Genomic DNA, 19,783 nt, shown 5'->3' on the forward strand with positions numbered 1-19,783 from the left:
GCCAAAGAATATGTCGTACCTGGAGTTGTGTATCATTGTCTGGCCCTTGAACCAAATGTACTATTCGCGCAAGCCACCCTTGCTCTTCGATTGTCTCCTCTGTTTCCCCGCCGCGTCGTTGAGATTGGGCACCCGGATACCCACCAGGCTGCTGCATTCCTTCCCTGATCAAAACTCGTAGAATTTGGAGGACATTATCAAGATTCTCAGGGGAAGTGATTAATATTTTGTTTCGCATGATATTCCGTGCAACTTCACCCGCAACTGCTCTGCGGGTTGAGTAGGACTGCGCAGCAAAGAATGGAATATAATTTGGAAGCGATAGTGCCGTAAATATAGAAACATACGACTGGAGGGGGGCGAGTAAAAGGTTTAATATGCTGGATTGGGCTGGTGCGGAATGGAAGTCCGCGCTGTCATAGTGTTCAGTTGCAGTCTTCGTAGCATATTGTAGCACTTGATCAACGTATTCTTCTGCTAGTTAGCATCTTATTTCGAGAGGTAGGGCTAGTGACAATAGAGAATACCTAGTCGGTCCGGATATATGTTCCTATATACTGTCAGCATTACTAGGGTTGAGTAGATAGTGAAGTTTGACTCACAAAGCAAGATTTGTCAATGAAACTAAAAGTGCAATAGTATCTTGAATGGGAATTCCACGAGTCTTCACCAGATTAAGTACTTGATCGTAGAAGATTTCATAGAGCTTAACATTCCCAGGAAGGGCCGATGTTGACTCATGGTCTTCTTGCTGGTCATTTGTAGCATTTGCTTCTGTAGATTTAGCAGTAGCTTCTCATCATCAGACCTTTTCGTATTAATATCTTTCCGACTGTGAATTACCATTCTCCTTACTTCCCCGGCTTCTGCTCATCCGAGGCTGTGGCTGTCGTGCCTCTTTGTTTCGAAAGCTGGAGGTTTTCCAATAATCTTACTGTTGCCTCCTCTTCCGCCTTCCTCCTTACTTCCGGGTCATCACTCTTTTCCGACCCACGGGTTGCATAAGTCGAGAGCCTATCCATGAGGCCAATCACAATTTTCTTCATGTCGACATGGGGATTCAGTCTTGCAATAGCAGACAACATTGAGTCCAAAGTATGTAGATGGTATTCATCTGGGAATACCTTTGTTATCACTACAAGAGATTAGCGACTAAAGTTCTGCATAATTAGACAATATCCAAACTTACCTTCCAGCAAATACTCCTGCGCAAGCACATCTCGGCATTGAACCACCTGCTCTAAAAGGGGTTGCAATATAACCGATTTGTACGACTCAAGGTCAACCAGCTGGCTTAAACGAACAAGGTTGCTTCCAACAAGAAGCTCTAGTTCTTTCCTCTCTTGTGTTCGCTTCTCTCGTTCCCTTGAGTGGCCCTGATGCTGTAACCGCACCCATAGCTTGTTCATTTCCACAAAATTGGTTAGAACGAAATTGGTCGAATCTTGCAAGTTGCCTTGTGGCCCATCACCAGATCCCATGGGTAAGTGATCTCGCGCCTGGCCAGAGAGATAGTATCTCAAAAATAGCCCGCGGATTGGGTGTTGTACACCCCTGCTCATTTCCATCATGTCCTTCATGATTTCCTTCACTGGAGCATCCGGAATGGACATGTACACTGTGCCGACAGTAATCATAAGGTAGAGCCGGGGAACAATGTTTCCCGCATACTGTACTAGCTCATATAAATCTGCCAGGTGGTTCACCGGATGAGACTCTCGAAGGTAGTCTGATAGGTGACGAAGCGCATCAAATACCGACATGTACAATTCGTAGTATTGCTTTGGTCCCAATGTGGGAGTTCGAAGTTCGGCTACCAATGTAGATCTGCCATCGATATTAATGAAGCTATGTTAGCAACTGTATAATATTCGAAGAGGTATGCACGTATCCATATGGAGCCAATATTGCGGCAGCCTAGTATAGAGGCAGCCTGCTTTCCTGGACTCACCCGCATTTCAATGCATCCATCAGCTTTCCTGGAGTTTCTAAACATCTTCGCATCATATGCGATTGCTGTCGTACCACCCCCAGGGCCTCTTCGAGGAGGCGGCTCTGGTCCTCCGGGACATGGGGGGCACTGGCCATCGTGGCCGCAGTAGGTCTACTCCGTGGATCCGGTGTGAAGTGCGCAAAGGTGTGCTGTCGTAACAAACTAAAGGATGAGGTGCAATCTGATAGAAATCACAGTTTCAATGCCAACAAGAGACAATGCTCAAGTCTACATCAAACACGCCGCCTGTCGTCGAAACAATCTACCAAAAAGCCGAGTTTGGACTTTCTTGCCTCAAAATGAGCTAAACAACACTAGTCCCAAAAGAGTCACACTGGCGCTAGCTCAGAAGAGGAAGTATCTCAATGCTACTTTAGCTTAGTCATATATAGCCCCAGATTTAACCCGCCGCTTTTACCCCATGAACTTCCACGCTGAAAAGGTAAATCAAACAAACATCTTCAAAGCCGCTTTGGAGTAGGCGAAGGACTGATGGGGGGCACCATGGAATCACCCGCACGATGGAGTAGGGCTCTGCCCCTCTATATTCTTTTATTCGCCGGAGAGAAATGAAGTTACATCTTACAACCGGAAGACTCCAGTAGTGGTTGGAGAAAGCCGGTGGCTGGGATTCCCAACCACCGCATTTCTTCACGGCCCAAATGTACGGAGTACATAACCTAGGACCCTCAGAATTCCCCATCCACACAAAAAGAGAAATGAAATGATACCTGTTTTGATGCTTCCCTCTATCCATGATTTCTGTCATTGTTTCCTGTTTACAAGGGGCTCCTCATAACGGTGTCCGGCAAGCTGTTTAAGGAAAACCGGCTGAATATAAATATACATCTTCCCATATCAGCTTTCTCCGAAGTACAGAAGCGTAGCTTCATAGGTTTCACCTACCACCCGATTAAGGACCTCTGTAAAAATGCTACTCAGGTTCAATAATGTCTTGCTGTCGACTGCACTCTTCGCCCACCTGTCGAGTTCTCTTCCCTTGATATCACACCTGCCCCGGGCAGTGCCTTATTCTGTTATTCAGGTCGATGGAGGGCCTGAGACGCCGACGACGGATGTGCATGCCACAGTCACCGTTGATAAACCTGGGCCTACGCTGCCACCAGTTACCCATACGGCAACGATCACCAAGACGATACAGCCCCCCGTGTCGACAACTACAACTACAACTGTGACTTCGACGACTTCTTATAGCTCGCCCTTGCCAACAATATCGAAACCCACAATAACGAGCTCGCCGGCATCAAGCACGTCGACGTCTACGCCAAAAACATCCATTTCAAGCGCATCAAGTTCAAGCACACCAACCTCAATGCCTACCACCTCATCACATCAGGCCACTACAACAACCTCGGCCTCTACGAGCAGTCCAACAACTACAACCCACACCACATCTACAAGGCATACATCCACCCCAACCCGATTTCCTACTGCACCTACAATGACACTTCCGCCAGTGTCCTCTCATATGTCTCTTCCAACAGACTCAGTCATCAGCCCAACACTGTCTACATCTATGACGTTTTACATGCCGTTGCTCACCCCCCGTGTTGGCCCGTGAACTTCCAGCTTCACCTCGAAAGATTGAGAGGTCAATTTAGGAGCTTAGTGCCGGCGATGATTGTACAGTGGTATTAGTTATGCGGGTATGATACTAATTTTCAACAGTACTGACCGTTGAAGCGTTTATGATTGCTACATACATGCATTGGTTGGAGTTTTTCTGGAATTAATAAATTGTGTTTTTGGGCCTTGAATGTATTAGAATACGGTGCGCCAGCCATGATACTACTAATGTGAACTATAGACATGTTAATAAGATGATTTGATGCTATACTATATAAAAATATTCCGTCGTAGATTATTCATTTGGTGATTTAGTTACGGATTCGAAGGGCTCTACTATGTAGATACATGGCTGATGCGATTACGTAATGGTTAAACGGTGCAGTTGATTGGACAGAAAGGGGATGAAAGTTTTGTCAACTCCTTTGAACAACCATTTGGGCCTCATGGAGACATAATCTCTGCCTATGGTACTATTCTTCCTCGGATAGGTTACTTACCACGACCTTTTTTTTTTTGGTGCGGGAGAAGGAATACATGATACCCAGACCAAGGCATGACTGCACCTAGAGAACAGGTTGCCACTGCTGAAATAGACAGCACAAGTGCTAGACTAGACTCTGACTATGAAGATGGACCAGTTGCACAATCTCCAACATCTGAAATATCTGAGGACGAGTATGAGGCAGAAGATGGCGCCAACATACCGCAGAAGGAGTCAGTGGGGAACCTAGATCGATGTAGGTCACAAATGCTGATATACCATGTTGATGGGATTCCTAGCGAACCGGCCTATAAATGTTAATCCTTAATGTCGGCTCCGGTTCTGCTCTTAGATCCACTGCTAACGGACAAAATACGTACCAGCACAAAAGTCTGATCAGCTGAACACGCAGACTTATTCACGTGGCCTTCTAAAGCCGTCAAGTCGTTCCTCTAAAACTCTTCAGTTGAGACTAACGTTTGGATCTGGGGATCAAGACATACTGCCTATAATCCATACTAGAGATATTTGGTCGGGAAGTTTAGATTTGACTTTTCCAAGCAGAGAAAGCCTTCAGAAGTGCAATATATGGAATTCACATGGGAATAAGGATATATTTGGTGTCGACAGGGAGATGAATACTCGCGAGTCTACTGCAGGCTGGGATTGGTACTATAGTGATATAGGAGCCCGGTTTCGTGAGAAGCAACTGATACTACCTATTACCGAGGAAGCAGCTAATACATATTTACCCAGCCATGAGGTGCCAAAGCTAACTGTATTGATGGGCCCATCTGATGCACAGACTACGTACTCAATAGGGCGCGGCGAATCGTTTGACTTCTCTTCTGCATGGCCTTCGATGGGGCCTATTCCCGTCAAGAAAGAGCGGAACAAATCGTTTGGTTCCAGCCCAAACCAAGGGGCATCAGCCGTACCTAATCGAGTTAGGGCACGAGAGGGCTGGATTTTGAACCTCGGGAATCGAATTCAATGCGTCAGCTGGGCCCCAAATTGTTATGGAAGCTCCCAGTACCTAGCCATAGTAGCTCCTATACTTGACAACCAGAAGGCACAGTTTGATGATGGAAGTATCAAAGGTGCTCCCGCGTTCACTCCTTCAGCACCATATCCTTCAGCAATCCAAATCTGGCGGTTCGAAGCCAGTGATACCGTAAATGGACTTCGAAAGCTGGACATGGATACAAAGCCGCGTCTACATATGGTCATATGCACAGCATTTGGCAATATAAACCGCCTTTACTGGTGCCCCATTGCCGTAAACAGGGATTCGGAAGATAGAAATATCAATGAACCCGTGAAGCCTGCCCTTTTGGCAGGGCTTTGGAGCGATGGCTCTGTCAAGGTCTTTAATGTTGACTTGTGCAGCAGTGACACTGGCACTAAGTATGGTATGTAAGCCGTGAGGTATATTTTTTCCCTGAGCTATGGCTAAAATATACCTTTAGTTAGTTTGAAAAACCCAGCATTTCAAGTCAGGCCTCCTTCAACTGTTTGCACTTGCCTTACATGGTTGTCGCCAACTGATCTAGCTATCGGATGTGCAAATGGGTTCATTGGCCTGTGGAATTTAGTCCAGTCAGCTCGAGACGAATCGCCTCCGAACGCTGAGCCTTATTTATACATCCCAGTCCATGACACATATATACTTAATATTGTTTCAGCTTACCCGACACATCCACATATCATTGCGGCAACCTCCATGGGCGGTCAGACGCGATTGGTTTCCCTTCAAGATCCGGCGGCAGAGATAGTAGACGCCCTCCGGTTAAGAGTAGGAACACAGTGCCTTATCTACTCCCCGTTTTTGCGTTGCTTCATAACCAATGATGAAGGCGACTTTGTTCGCCTTCTTCCTCTTCGCCGCTTCTTTTCAAGTTTCGCTGCGCTCAAATCTCGCAGCATTGTCACTGCCCTAGCAACGGCTAGCTTACATCACCCCTGTATCCTCGCAGGAAATGCAGGCGGAACAGTGATTTCTAATAATCCGCTACGAAAGTTGATACACTCCAAAGAGAAACAGTGGCAGCAGAATTGGTTTTCACAAGAGTGGATCAACGGGAAAGACAATAATAGCACCACTCCAGGGGGTGTAGTCAAGTTCTATGACGGGTTCAAGGCAGAAACGGTTAACCTATCCAAGGGCTCCTCAACACAGGAGAAGGCAACAGGCCAGGCTGCCGTAATGGTTATATACGAAGAACAAACAGCTGTGACAGCTGTTGCTTGGAACCCAAATGCACCGTGCGCCGGGTGGGCATGTGCTGGGATGGGGAGTGGTTTGCTTCGTGTGGAAGATTTAGCCCACCAGTAATTTGACAATTTACCGTCCTATTTCGCGGTGCGTTATTCTCAATTAGTCCTGTTCGTGCGTAACAAAAGAATATCAGGGCCCACAGGTGCTGCACTCACGCAGTATATACTATATACCGACCAGAGAGTTATTTCCCTACCTTTCCTCCACTTATTACCCATCAACATTCTGCCCTATAAATCAACAGTCAATATACATACCAATTTAAACTTTCCGATCGGGAAAGTCTCCGCTTTTAACTTAAGGTTATCGGAACTTCCGTATAGTTACGGCCTCAATCGCCAAACATCCCACTTATGCCACCCAAGATAGCAGATAACATCGCCATCTAAAGAGTTCTTATGGCACTTAATAGAAGCTTTTCATTGTGGGAATAAGACACTTAGGGAATTATCCACTACTAAGGGATAAATTATCGAAAGCATGGATCCGGAATCCCCTCCAGCTGTAAGGGCTGGTGTTCTTCATCGATATGTATGACAAACCTCACACTTCAATAAATTGTCCTCATACCAAGGTCCAAGAAGCAAACTAAGAAGAATATCAGTCAGCAGGTCTAAACGCTTTTGAGTACGCATCGCCTACAGCGAACAAGGCAAAACCCCATGCATTGCTTCTTATTGCGGGGCTTTCGGACGGTTTGTGCACTGTACCGTTTATGAATGATTTGGCTGGATCCCTCGAATCGACAAATTGGTCAGTTTTCTTTGTCCAACTCTCATCGTCTTATACTGGATGGGGGATGAGCAGCCTTGATAAGGACGTGGAAGAACTTGCGCGGTGTGTGGAATATGTCCAGGCCCTTAAAATGCGGGAGAACCGGGACCTATCGACATCAGGGGAACCTGGTAAGATTGTAATAATGGGACATTCAACTGGGAGCCAAGATGTTCTTCATTATCTCTATTCCCGCATTCCGGAGCAGACAAGGCCGGCGGTGGATGGTGCTATTCTCCAAGCACCAGTCTCTGATCGGGAATCTACCCTATCTATGCTCGAGACGGGAACCACTAAAGACTCTGCGGAGGTTGTAAGCGAAATATTTTATGAGTTGGTCGATGTTGCAAAGTCCAATCTAAATGAAAAAGACAATGGTTATATCTTACCCATCGCGTTGACGTCACGCATCGGCTTCCCATCGGACGTTCCCGTTAGCAGCAAGCGATTCTTGAGCTTAACCAGCCCAGACAGCCCGGAATCGCCGCTCGAGGACGATCTTTTTAGCTCTGATCTTGAAGATAAACGATTAGAACAGACTTTTGGTATGATTGGGAAAAGTGGCCGGTTAAGGAAATCAATCCTTGTTTTACCTGGAGGTTCTGATGAGTATATTCCAGAATGGGTGGACATGGAGAGTTTGCTAAAGAGATGGAAAAACGCTACTAAGGCAGGTAGTGACAATCCTACCATTTGGGATGATAATAGCGGCGTTGTCCCTGGAGCAAGGCATTCTCCCCAGGGTAAATGGCAAGTTGAACCTTTACAAGACTTGCTATCAAGGGTTCAAAAGTTCCTCACCAGCCTTGAGAGACCTTAGTGTCTATCCTTTTCTTTTACTCCTAAACATCTTAGAAAATACTAGAACCCCAAATTTTGGAAATTAATGTACCCCATGGCTGTTATTATAGCTGTTTAAATCTGCTTTCCTGGGTATTCTATTTCGAAATAGTAAAGCAGACACTAAAACCATTTAAAAACATGTCAGGCAAAAACCTCATTGTAAGAAAAAAGGAAAACATTCCCCGATTGATAATTGTGCTTGTAACCTGATCCTCATATGTATGCCCCATATTTCGCCGTACACAAAGGAAAATGAGCCAATGGAAGAGAAAAGGAAATGAATAGGTCATCTCAGTTGCGTTAAACCTTTAGCCACAGCGTAAAGACACCCTTGAGATACTCGACGATTTCCTCACCGCCGAGCTTACTCTCACCGTAAACACGGTCGACAAAGGTAATAGGGCATTCTTCGACCTTGTATCCCATTGCCTTCGCACGAACCATCATTTCCATCTGGAAGGTGTATCCCTTGCTCTCAGTGACCTTGATGACTTTCTCAAGAACTGGTTTCTTGTACAGGCGGAAACTACCGGTCAAGTCGCTCACGCCTGGCATCAATGCGACATCAGCGATCAAGTTTGCCCCACGAGATGTGAGTTTTCGGATCAAATCCCATCCATATACACCGCCCCGCAAGTTTCCACGAGACGCATATCGGGTTCCAGTAACGATATCCGCCTTGGTACTCTCCTGAATCTTGATCATCTCGGGAATAAACTTCGGGTGGTGACTGAAATCCGCGTCCATGATGATGATGAAGTTTCCAGTAGCGAATTTGAGGCCGTGAACGTACGCAGTTCCAAGACCGAGTTTGCCTTCACGGGGTTTCAAGACTATGTGTTGCGCGCCGTAGGCGGCTTGAAGCTGCTTTGCGACTTCAAGAGTGCCATCAGGGGAGCCATCGTCGACTATAATGACCTCCCAGTTAAGTTTACTATACAATTGTAAAAATTTCTCGTCAGTATATCAAAATAACGTGGTGTGTTGGTGCAATGGGCTAGAGGGGCTAGACCAGGTGGAGGGGGGAAGCAGCAAAGGAGATTTTCAACACCCACTTCTCACGGAATGTCTTCTCAATCAACCAAACGATGATTGGAAGGTTCCTGCGCTCGTTATATGTAGGGAGAATAACGGAATATTTGTTTGCGGGTGCCATCTTTAAATGCGACGGAATTGGCGTCTGGTCGAACTGCGATTCAGCGTCTTGGTCCACGGCTTGTAGGGTTGGTCTATATCGAGGGCCCCGGCCGGGCATGCGGAACTCACTAATGCGCTATCAGAGACGGCAAGAAAAGAGACAACAGGAGATGAGAGCAGAGAACAAGGCCAGATCTTCTTCAAAGTCTCCTCTAGCTTGTTGATTGCTGGCTACTTTGATGTCTTTTTCTCCAAAAAATAAAAAAGTGATGAAGTAATCAGGGGCTCACGTGGTCCGTGCACTCACCGCCTGGCAGAAACCCTCTTGCTATCAAAGCTTTCCATAACTTTGCACTTTTTTCTGGGAGTTTGAAAAGGAGGCTGAACATACACTGCAGCAGGCAAGAAAAGAGAAAAAGATTATAGAAAAAAAGAGTGTGTGTATTTTGTTTGTGTGTGTTTGTCTATCATGGAGCCCTCTGGCTCACAGCATCGGCGGAATGTGTCTGTAAAAGGTGTGAGCAATCAGCTTGTTCTATCCAAAGCAGTGACGGACTGACATTGTATCCCAGCTACCCGGCCTCGCAGCTCAACAAAGGGGCCTTTGGATATCACAGATGAGTATGAATTGTCTCTTCTATATGATCTGGTTAATTTCTTTTCTAACTATTTTATTCTAGACTAGATACCCCCTCTGCAACTTTGGCCGCTCCCTCAGGCAAACTGGACTCCAGAAGCGCCGCCTTGCCATTCCACCCTGTTAAGGATTCAGTTGCAGCACCAAGGGATAATCCCCATATCCAGGTGAACCAGAACTTTTCTTTCCTGCTCCGACCTGAGATATTTCACCCACTCTCGCAATTAGAAATACCCTCTCCATTCCGCTCGGAGTTCCCAAGTCTTCTCCCAGGCCAGTCATTAGATTCAGCACTACTCCAGCTCAACGACCTAACCAAAAATGGCCACTTCCTACCGGCAGCACATTTTGCTGCTACGGTTTTGACCTCCAAGTTGATAGCTTCAAATGATTATTCCACGATATTTTCGCTCCTATATACTCGCCTTACTTGCCTCCAGCTTACAGGGAATACCATCTTAGCCGCACAGGAATCAAAGGCTTTGGAAGATTTAAATTCAGCATTCTACTATGTAGACACTAAATCTGATCTTCCAAAGGAGGATGATAACTCTGGGGAACACCCAGAGAAAACACACCTGGCTCCGTGGCCACTCCGGGTTATTGCCGTAAGACTACAGAGCATTGGGTTTAGTGATGCCAGACGGGGTATATCCGGCCTCTACGAACTTGGATTAGAAGCCAGGAGGCATGCCATACGCCCTGATGTCGGACTTGAAGAAAAGGAAATGTGGAAAGCGAGGTTAACTGATTTAGGTATCCGTGTCGTTAATGCTTTGGTTGAAATGGGTGATTTGGAAGCTGCTCGGCGATTCCTGGCTAGTATGACTCCCCCGGCTAATGGTGACATTCGGGGACTTCACCAGCGAGCTCTTTTACACCTTAGAATCGGAGATATAGATTCAGCGAAGGATCTACTTTCTGGGATGCCTAGCTTATCGACCAGCATTCTCGATCCACTTTTAAAAATGGCAGAGGGTAAATTTGATGACGCTGTTGCTGGTTGGAACGACATCCTCAAAACCTACTCTGGGACGGATGATGAGGTTCTTATCAAACAAAACCTTGCGGTCTGCCTTTTGTATATTGGAAACTTAAAACAGGTAAGGCTGAACTTTTATGATATCTATTTGTATTTTTCTTTTTCCTTTTTCTTTTTCTTCTCTCTTTTTTTAACACTGCTGAGAGGAAGGCTAATTCTTTGACTCCGAAGTCACGCGAGATCCTGGAGTCACTCATCAACAACCACAGTTCTTTCCAAAGCCTTACTTTTAATTTAGCGACCGTATATGAACTTTGCTCGGAAAATTCGGGGGCTCTCAAGGTAGCATTGGCGGAACGGGTATCTCGGCACCCCCAATCGGAGCACCACAACTGGGAATTACCAAACAGCCATTTTAAGATCTAGACCTCTAGGCGGAGCTTTTTCGTCTGTCATATTTTAAAAAGCTCTGATTGCGTGCATTAGCTCAATACCCTGAATCGGATAGCCGTCTCTCTCGTGTATAGAGTTGGAACTGTCATACCTTCAATCCTAATCTATCGCCTTTACACGAGGCAGCCGTCATTTTTGGTTGATAACTACCGCCACTTATGAAGGCCATTGGACGCCATCATACACAATGAATGAGCGGGTTGCTGTTCACTTTGCCTTGGCCGCGGGTTTCCTTATCCGTATTATCACCTTGTTGCCCTCTAATTTCCAGCCCATGCCTTCCTGTTCAACCAATTCCTCCCATGTGCAGCCGTCTTCTGAGCCCGTGCAACATTCAATAATATAGCTCAGGTCCACTGAGAGATAAGCTCTAGCGATAGCCTTGAGAGCTCTCCTGCGCACAAAGCCTTCAGCCCAACTCATCAGTGATCTCGTATACCCATCCACACCCCTTCCAGATTTCCAAAAAAGGACCCAGTTGTCATGCATCAAGGCAGAGAGGACATTGTTGATGGTAGTATTGTTAAATCCGAAATCGGCCTTGGACTTTGCACGGAGATCAAATGCAAGATGAAGCTCATTTTGCCGGCAGGCATAGTCTAAAATTAGGTAGGAGGTAAACTCGTGCAAATCCGGTTCACTCAGGGGATTCGAGGGTCCGTGGAGGACCTGCAGCAAACGCTTCAATGGAGGATAATAGGATGGAGGGTGGCCTGCCAGAATTCCGGTTCGAATGCAGAATATGTGAACCTGCTGTGCAAACGCCACGGGAGTCTTGGACGCGGTTGCAATCACGCCTTCTCGCAGTTTCCGGAGCGAGAGTAGCAATACCGAAAGGTCCTTCGCTGCCGAATCGGTCAGGTTCTCGGGTCGAACAAACTTGTTTTGTGTGGGTGCAGCCGGTGCAGCATGACGTGACGAGGGATCTCTAATGGCGACAGGGGCATTGGGCACTGGCGGATTCCTGGTCGAATCGTCGGATCTATTTTTAGGGAGCGAAGCAAAGGCTGCATCAACATCATTTGAATAGTCGTTACAAAACTTCATGTATCTCTCCATGATTTTCTCATAGTACAGCTGTTGTGCCTTTGGATCGAGCAGCCTTTTTATGCACAGAAAAATAGTTAGCTAGACAGAAACAGATCAGCCAATCCCAGGGCTAACTTACTTGACATCTCCTTTCGAAACAAACCCTGCCTGCTCCAATGGATCCTGTATCGGCGGTCTCTGTCGACCTTTAGTCGGCGAGGACTTTGTTGATTGCGGCGCACTCGCCATGCCTACAGAGACAGAGTGAGCACTCGAGCCAACCAGTCCCAGGTAGGATCAAGGGATGCCCTTCAAAGCATCACTCGGATGCAACCCGCTGCACAAGTCGCAGCTCCGTCTCTCCTTTCTGTTCTTCTTACCATCAACTTTCTCCCTCCGCCATGAAGACCTTCCGCAAGCCGCCAGTTTGCACTGTTTGCAATTTCTCACGTGTTGATAAGATGTTGAGAAAAGATGTTGAGATACAATAAAAAACCAGCACACCTAGGACAGTGATATTGACTACATCCAGAGAGAGGGAGGGGTACAGAAGAGAAGAAGAAACAAGAAAAGAAGGGAGGCGACATGACAGTTTTCCAGCGTCGCGCAGTTACTACCGCTCACAACATACTATATGAGAAGGATGGAGAGGAAGCCTCAGGAGTTATCAAGAAGACAGTGGAAGAGAGCTGGACAACAACAGTCCACTGGGATGCTCTGCCTCTCTGGCTGCAGGATAATCATCACATTCACACTGGCTACAGGCCAGCATCAGCTTCGTTTGTGAGAAGCTTCCATTCTCTGACCTATATCCACAATGAGACTGTCAACATCTACACTCACCTGCTCCCGGCTCTCCTTACTATTCCTATATCCATCATCCTATATCAAGCCCTCTCACCGCGTTACCACACTGCAGACCCGGGAGATATCGTTGTGCTCAGCTGTTTCTTCGCTGGTGCGGCATTTTGCCTCGGGATGAGTGCCCTATATCACACGATATCAAACCACTCGCCATGGGTTGCTTACATTGGCAATGCATGCGACTACCTTGGTATCATAGGCCTGATAACCGGCAGCTTCATTCCAAGCATCTACTATGGGTTCTACTGCATGCCCCAGCTCCAGAGACTGTATTGGGGTATGATTGTGGTTCTTGGAGCAGGATGTGCCGCAGTGGCGACGGTCCCCCGCTTCCGGGCACCGGCGTTGAGGCCGTTCCGAGCTGCTATGTTTGTTGCCTTGGGCCTCTCTGCGATATTCCCTGTTACTCACGGCGTAGTGGTGCTTGGATTCAACCAGGCGCGCCAGCAGATCGGACTGGACTGGTTGATCACTCAGGGAGCGCTTTATATCCTCGGTGCGTCAATCTATGCAGCTAGAGTCCCCGAGTGCTTGCATCCCGGCAAGTACGATATTGTTGGGCATTCACACCAGATATTCCACGTCCTTGTCGTCCTTGCTGCTGGCGCCCACCTAACTGGCCTCCTAAAGGCGTTCGATTATCGACATAGCATGGCTGCCGGGTGCTAAAGAGCTATCGTGTATTTTAAGGTAGACAACGTATCTAATTATCAGTATTATTACTACCGACCATTTTCTTTCATGTCCCTTTCTTTGTAGTTATGCACTTGCTACGCCTCCTTTCGGCATTTCGGGTATTTCGGTCCAGTCGCAGGTTTGGACCTCGGCTTCCGCCTTGGCATAAAAGTTCTTCCAGCCCCAAAACTACGACTCCATCTCTTGTTTACATCTTATACGCCGTCTTATTCGTTATACATATTATACTCCAACTGTATATCCCAGCTCTATTCCTAACAGGAAACAGTCGCAATGGCTCCCCAAGAACGTTTGGCCCAGGTCTCTTCGCACCTCAACTACCCCCAAGGCATGCTTGCAGGCCAAGTGGCCATTATAACTGGATCTGGTCAAGGTATCGGAGCAGAGGCAGCAAGGCTTTTTGCTAACGAGGGTGCTAAAGTTGTTGTTGCTGACCTCGACAGCTGTCAGTAAGACCTTTTCTAAACATACGAAAATATATAGAACAGGGCATGGCCTAGGCCTGAACTTAGGAAGAGAAGCTCATATATGATACCGTATATATAGCCAGAGCCGAGGCCGTTGCCAAATCTATCAATGATGCATCTCCCAATAGAGCAATTGCCGTTGCCGGTGACGTTCAGGACGGCGCGTACTTGAAGAGACTCGTACAGAAGGCTGCGGAGTTCGGAAACGGCAAGATCCATATCATCGTCAACAACGCTGGATTCACTTGGGACGGAGTTATCCACAAGGTGCTGCTGTCTCCGATCTTATACCATTTGATGTTCAACGAGTGCTGATTATCAGAAAAACATAGCTTACCGACAAGCAATGGGATACCATCATTGCTGTCCATGCCACTGCTCCATTCAAGCTCGTGCAAGCTGCTGCTCCATACTTCCGTGTAAAGGACGGTGAACCCAGAATAATCGTGAACATTAGCAGTACCAGTGGGATTCATGGCAATGCGTAAGTAACCCTTATACACATCTCTGATAACCGAAAAACCTAACGGAACATTCTTCTTTTCGAAAAGTGGTCAAGCAAACTATGCAGTTGGAAAGGCAGGCATGGTCGGTCTGACCAAGACCATTGCCAAAGAATGGGGGCCAAAGTTCGGAGTGCGAGCTAATACTATCGCCTTTGGGTTTGTCCTGACTCGATTGACTCAGGCAAAGGAGTCTGGCGCCTTCATCACCACTCCAGACGGTGAGAAGGTTGCTCTCGGCATCCCCGGTTCTCAGCTGCCTTCCCAGATCACAGAGTCTCAGGAGGCATACGCTGATATCCCACTTCGACGGGCCGCCAGTGCAACAGAGGCTGCGAGGTCTATTCTTGGAGTCTGTAGCCCGCTGCTTAGCTATGTCAATGGTCAAACCATAATGGTCACTGGAGGAAGGAATATGTAAAAAAAAGGGAGCCTTTGCCCGATAGAGCAGGGCACCCCCTTTTCTTCACTGTATAGCTTAATTGACAAAATATACAGTACTCCATACTTTATGCATCTTCCTTGTACACATCACCGAGCCAAGTTGTCTATAATCCACGGCTCTCTCTACCCGGTAGTTGCTCCTCGGAAGACATATAGTAGCCTTATTTGGGTTCCAACCGCATAGGTTTACCCTCCCAGCAAGTCTGGGATAATAATAAGGCGTCTGCATGGTTTTCTGATGTTTAAACCTTGACTCGACTGATTTTCTTTGAAGGCTCCAGATATCGCCTTATGAACTCCTGCTATGTAGGTGAATGAGGTTTTTTTCCCACAATCCCCAGTAGCCTTGCTAGGGGGGGCGCATGAATATCGACTATCCTTTTTTTCTATTCCTTTTCAGACCGTTCGGATAGAGACATATATATTGAAATATCAGCTTTTTGATATTGCATGTTATTAATTGAACTGCAGACGGAAAGCCCTTTCCCCGATCAAATTCGTCATGTATTTCCATTATTATCGGGCTTATATAAAAAACACCCGTACGGAAGTACTCCATATAATATGCAGCCTGTCTACATTATTATGCACCGCGGCCATGGCCCCCCTTCCCCCTGCAAAGGCGACAAGGATTTGAACAAATGAGCCACCATAGCTAAGGCCTGGATGCATTGTCAGATAGAGATACATGGGACCGGCAACCGGCACGCACCATGACCAGGCTTGTTTCCCAGGCGGCCAGCAGAGAGCTTTATGCGCGACCCCCTGGCTCTCTCATAGCGATGATTAAGAACATGCATCGGCAGCCCTTATGCGCCCCCCTGCTGCTACCAGCATACATAGTATACACCCATTGGTTAACGACTTACATGGCTGGCAAGGGAATACAGAAACATCGAATGATTTTTTCCTGCACTCCATGTGATCCCTTCAACCGCATATATGCAGTCTGCTGGACGATGAGTCGGCAGCCCAATATAAATATATACATACATACAACTGTATATACTTATAAAAAGAATGTCTTGAACTATGCAGGGAAACGAACGGTAAAATCAACTGAACGGCGAGGATACACCGGAGTATCTCCATCTTCTTGCGTCTATCCGTTTGCTCAATGCATGTTACAGGCGCAGCGTCCCGCGCATCATCAGGCGGTCCTCTTACTGCATGCAGCGGGAAGACTGTCTTTGCCCTGGATGTATGTAAGTTGCTCTCAAAAGAGACAGTGAACTTCGCCCCCGCGACTATGTATGCACCCATAGTACACACAGTCTCTCTTCGAAGCCAAAATCACCAATAACAGGGTCAGCGCCCCGCCTAGTTGCAATGGAAATTGCACGGATGACCAAAACCGAGGCAATAATAGACTGTGAATCGGATGCGTTTAGGTTAGCCATGCTTGGGAATCGGCCTGCGTCAGAAAAGTGTCGACTGGGAGGTCAGGCCGTTGCCCAAGTGGCTTGATTTCTGGGGGTCAATCAACTTTGTCGATCTTGTCGCTAGTGAAGGATGGAACCATGGCCTCGACTAGTTTCTTTTACGAGCTGAGTTATACGGCGGGATTATCTCTCTGCCTGCACATCGTTATTCGATGGAAACCCCAAGTCTCCAAAGGGGTCGTCCAAAGGGGTTGCGCCCGACGACCCGAGTTGCTACACCGTATGGCAGACCCAGGACATGTACTAAAGTGAAAAAAAAAAGAAAAAGCAAACGAAAAAGAGGCCTAGATGGCGACTTTACTCTTTAAGTCGTGATAAAGAAGAGCTGAAAATAGATCTTGTGAAGGATAGGCACATACATACATTAGGGAGATAGACTACTTTGGGTCCCCTGCGTCTGAATACGGAGAATGGAGATAGAGGAATCGCGAACAGACATGAATCCTACATAGTATAACTAGCTTACGCCCGGCTAGGGAAGACAAGAAAAAAAAAAGAACAGGGCAAGGCTGCGAGAAGAGACAGTCGGGCGTCGAGTTTGGTCAGCAATAGTCAGCCATCGCCATACACGGACAGAAGGACCAAAGTCCCATAACACACGGGCGTTAGGCATCATAGCCTCTGTCTCCATCCGGGCGCGATGCGCCCGGCAGGCTGTGCTACGTTTGGAAGTACAACCGATGCCCTTATCCGCAGTGCGTCTTCAAAAAGCCAGAGTGATCAGTCTATAAGAGTAGTATTGGCTGCCATTATATACATTAAGTGAAGAGAAACATAATATATTGTTCTCAGACAGGAATGGACCTTTTTCTTCTCAAAGCCCTGCTCCAAAATAGAAAAGGGGGTTGAATATATATATATATATATATAATTCTGGGTATCAGTTTCGAAATAGAGAATTCATCACCCCGTTAGAAAAACAGACCGAGAAACAAACACACACCACAAGTAAACCTCTATTGGTACGTGAAGATGAAAAGGGGGAACAAAACCAAAATGAGTAGGCCTCCAGATGCATCTTAAAGAACCCGCACGAGTACACGCAAAAAAAAGTATTCCGCCTCCCAATAAGTATTTGAAAACGCCCCAAACCAAATATCCCCTTTGGGATTTTAACAAAAAACAAAACGCCAGATCAGTATTTCATCATTTTCATCCCAAAAAAAAGCAAGACGTATTTGTGAACGTAATACAAGTGACACGAAATGGAAGGCTGAGACAAAAATAGCTTCCAAAAACAGATATTAGGTAGGAAAAGAAAGTAGCGATTGTATCAAGACAAGTGTTGAAATGGAGAAGTGAGGTCCATGAAAATTCATCAAACGCTGGCTGGCAAAGAAAAATGGAGCAGAAACGAAAAAACGTTTTCCGGGGTTGTTCCCTGGGTATGGCTTTTCGACTAAATCCAAGATTGTAACCGTGGGAAAGAACATTGAAAGCTCCGTCCGTAGAAGAGAAACTCCGTTGGGATTTTTTGGACCATCGGATGATATTAAGCTGGTAAAAAAACGTATATTCCAAAGTATAAAAAAAAGGAGATTCGTTGCCGTAATTTCGGTGTCCAGTGTTAGGATTGAACGATGATGGACATAGGTTGTTCCAGTGGCCTATGTCGCGTGGTCAACTTCTGACCAGGGTGGTTGATCGGAATGAAGGAGCCCCAGAAGTTGGGTGGAATAACAGCAGGAACAAATCGGTGCTGGAAGTTATTGGTTGATTCGGTCGAGGAGCAGGAGGAAATCGAGTCGTCATCAGACAACGAGGTATCGGAAACTGCGGAGCTGGAATATTGAGGTTCGATGAGATCTGCTGGTGGAGATGGAGGGTAAGAATTGTTGAATGGTACAAATTCCACTGGCTCCTTGAGGCACTGCAAGCTTTGGGTTGGTGGTGTAACCAATGGAGAGAGGACTGGGGCCGATGGGCGGACAGTAAACCTTGGACATTCCAGGATTAACTTGCGGAGTTCTGGAATTGTGATTCTCTTTTGAGGATCACATTCAAAAATGCGCCTCAAAATGGCATTAAGCTCTAGGGAAAGAGGAAGGATTGTCCTTAGAAACTGTGGGTTTTTCAAATAGGTAAAAAAGGTTGCGTCCTCCGGACAGGCTCGTTTCCATGGGTTGCGGCCGCAGGTTAAATTTACCAGGATTACTCCGAGACTCCAAACATCGTTGGGTGCGGACGCATAAGCGGATGGCGTAGATTGTAGACACTCTATTCCCAAACTGTTAGGCTACCGTGACTAGAAGTGTAAGTTTTAGCTGTAGTTGGAGGAACATACCAGGAGACATGTAGAAGGTAGAACCACAGCCAAAGTCCGTGGTGTAGGCATCTGTCGTAGCAAGGCCGAAGTCTGCAAGTTTAACGTTCATACCACGGTCTGACACCAGGATGTTTTCCGGCTTTAGGTCCCGGTGGTAGATTCCAATACTGTGACAGAACTCAACGGCATCCAAAATCTGGAGAAAAGCTCGCTTTGCTAGGAAGTCATTGCCTACAAAGTGGCCACGTTCGGTAATATTGGAAAACAGATCCCCCTCTGGGCAGAATTCGATGACAACATAAGTACAATCATGGGAATCCATGATGCGGACCAAAGAAACAACGTTGGGGTGATGGCTGGCCATATGATGTAGTTTGATTTCCCGTTGCTGGAACTTTCGTTGTCTGGGATCCAGACCGGCCTTGTTCAATGCCTTGACGGCATATGGAATGTTTGTCTGGATGTCGATGGCGGAATATACCACTCCATATGCACCTACTCCCAGTATACCAGTGAGCTCTAGTCGATTGGCTAGAAGTAGCCCAAGCTTGTCCTCCGGAGCATCGCAATAGGAAACTGGTTGGGGTGACTGCGGTGGGGTTGGGAGATGCATGGCCTGATATACCTGAAAGGCAGAAGAGTATGTCTGGTTGTTGATGGCAATTAAGGACGGGAAAATAAATTAAGGAAGGGGGTATTCCAAAGTCCAAGCTGGCAGTTTGTGGTCCAAAAAAATAGCACCAAGTAGAAACAGCAGCTACCCTTTTTTTCAACACAAGAACCCCCAAGAGAAAGGATGTATCAAGAGAGAGAGTAGGGGGTGAGATTCCTTATGGCTCAGGAGTCCATTTAGCCCGTTTTCAAGCTTGGGGGAGAAGGCAGGATAATATAGGCACGAAACAAA

General features: G+C 46.8%; 11 protein-coding genes across 11 annotated transcripts; 7 read left to right on the forward strand and 4 right to left on the reverse strand.

Moving 5' to 3' along the window:
• Window positions 1-60: 60 nt before the first annotated feature.
• MCYG_00752 (vacuolar sorting protein 35) lies at window positions 61-2,088 on the reverse strand (the record flags this gene model as incomplete). The annotated part of the gene is made up of 7 exons (XM_002850602.1): window positions 61-151; window positions 348-474; window positions 528-550; window positions 683-808; window positions 856-1,135; window positions 1,190-1,827; window positions 1,952-2,088. 7 exons carry the CDS (start codon window positions 2,086-2,088, stop codon window positions 61-63), a joined length of 1,422 nt encoding a protein of 473 aa, XP_002850648.1.
• Window positions 2,089-2,162: 74 nt separating this feature from the next.
• MCYG_00753 (A-agglutinin anchorage subunit) lies at window positions 2,163-3,652 on the forward strand (the record flags this gene model as incomplete). The annotated part of the gene is made up of 7 exons (XM_002850603.1): window positions 2,163-2,374; window positions 2,461-2,539; window positions 2,573-2,649; window positions 2,678-2,726; window positions 2,780-2,866; window positions 2,889-3,185; window positions 3,209-3,652. The coding sequence occupies 7 exons, from the start codon at window positions 2,163-2,165 to the stop codon at window positions 3,650-3,652; spliced, it is 1,245 nt and encodes a 414-aa protein (XP_002850649.1).
• Window positions 3,653-4,136: 484 nt separating this feature from the next.
• Window positions 4,137-6,399, forward strand: MCYG_00754 (transcription factor tfiiic complex subunit sfc6; the record flags this gene model as incomplete). The annotated part of the gene is made up of 3 exons (XM_002850604.1): window positions 4,137-4,320; window positions 4,448-5,476; window positions 5,534-6,399. The coding sequence occupies 3 exons, from the start codon at window positions 4,137-4,139 to the stop codon at window positions 6,397-6,399; spliced, it is 2,079 nt and encodes a 692-aa protein (XP_002850650.1).
• Window positions 6,400-6,822: 423 nt separating this feature from the next.
• On the forward strand, window positions 6,823-7,936 carry MCYG_00755 (dolichol-phosphate mannosyltransferase; the record flags this gene model as incomplete). Its single annotated transcript, XM_002850605.1, has 2 exons — window positions 6,823-6,873; window positions 6,947-7,936. 2 exons carry the CDS (start codon window positions 6,823-6,825, stop codon window positions 7,934-7,936), a joined length of 1,041 nt encoding a protein of 346 aa, XP_002850651.1.
• A 323-nt stretch (window positions 7,937-8,259) lies between these two features.
• Window positions 8,260-9,115, reverse strand: MCYG_00756 (dolichol-phosphate mannosyltransferase; the record flags this gene model as incomplete). Its single annotated transcript, XM_002850606.1, has 2 exons — window positions 8,260-8,893; window positions 9,015-9,115. 2 exons carry the CDS (start codon window positions 9,113-9,115, stop codon window positions 8,260-8,262), a joined length of 735 nt encoding a protein of 244 aa, XP_002850652.1.
• A 450-nt stretch (window positions 9,116-9,565) lies between these two features.
• Window positions 9,566-11,141, forward strand: MCYG_00757 (conserved hypothetical protein; the record flags this gene model as incomplete). Its single annotated transcript, XM_002850607.1, has 4 exons — window positions 9,566-9,611; window positions 9,669-9,717; window positions 9,777-10,836; window positions 10,947-11,141. The coding sequence occupies 4 exons, from the start codon at window positions 9,566-9,568 to the stop codon at window positions 11,139-11,141; spliced, it is 1,350 nt and encodes a 449-aa protein (XP_002850653.1).
• Window positions 11,142-11,375: 234 nt separating this feature from the next.
• On the reverse strand, window positions 11,376-12,446 carry MCYG_00758 (conserved hypothetical protein; the record flags this gene model as incomplete). The annotated part of the gene is made up of 2 exons (XM_002850608.1): window positions 11,376-12,270; window positions 12,337-12,446. 2 exons carry the CDS (start codon window positions 12,444-12,446, stop codon window positions 11,376-11,378), a joined length of 1,005 nt encoding a protein of 334 aa, XP_002850654.1.
• Window positions 12,447-12,782: 336 nt separating this feature from the next.
• On the forward strand, window positions 12,783-13,730 carry MCYG_00759 (adiponectin receptor protein 1; the record flags this gene model as incomplete). The annotated part of the gene is made up of 1 exon (XM_002850609.1): window positions 12,783-13,730. The coding sequence occupies one exon, from the start codon at window positions 12,783-12,785 to the stop codon at window positions 13,728-13,730; it is 948 nt and encodes a 315-aa protein (XP_002850655.1).
• A 300-nt stretch (window positions 13,731-14,030) lies between these two features.
• Window positions 14,031-15,148, forward strand: MCYG_00760 (short-chain dehydrogenase/reductase SDR; the record flags this gene model as incomplete). The annotated part of the gene is made up of 4 exons (XM_002850610.1): window positions 14,031-14,202; window positions 14,304-14,491; window positions 14,557-14,708; window positions 14,776-15,148. 4 exons carry the CDS (start codon window positions 14,031-14,033, stop codon window positions 15,146-15,148), a joined length of 885 nt encoding a protein of 294 aa, XP_002850656.1.
• Window positions 15,149-15,884: 736 nt separating this feature from the next.
• Window positions 15,885-16,705, forward strand: MCYG_00761 (uncharacterized protein; the record flags this gene model as incomplete). Its single annotated transcript, XM_002850611.1, has 3 exons — window positions 15,885-16,013; window positions 16,191-16,376; window positions 16,568-16,705. The coding sequence occupies 3 exons, from the start codon at window positions 15,885-15,887 to the stop codon at window positions 16,703-16,705; spliced, it is 453 nt and encodes a 150-aa protein (XP_002850657.1).
• Window positions 16,706-18,180: 1,475 nt separating this feature from the next.
• On the reverse strand, window positions 18,181-19,646 carry MCYG_00762 (negative regulator of sexual conjugation and meiosis; the record flags this gene model as incomplete). The annotated part of the gene is made up of 2 exons (XM_002850612.1): window positions 18,181-18,830; window positions 18,898-19,646. The coding sequence occupies 2 exons, from the start codon at window positions 19,490-19,492 to the stop codon at window positions 18,181-18,183; spliced, it is 1,245 nt and encodes a 414-aa protein (XP_002850658.1).
• Window positions 19,647-19,783: the final 137 nt, after the last annotated feature.

The sequence above is a fragment of the Microsporum canis genome, genomic scaffold (assembly GCF_000151145.1).
Source record: "Microsporum canis CBS 113480 supercont1.1 genomic scaffold, whole genome shotgun sequence".
NCBI lineage: Eukaryota > Fungi > Ascomycota > Eurotiomycetes > Onygenales > Arthrodermataceae > Microsporum > Microsporum canis.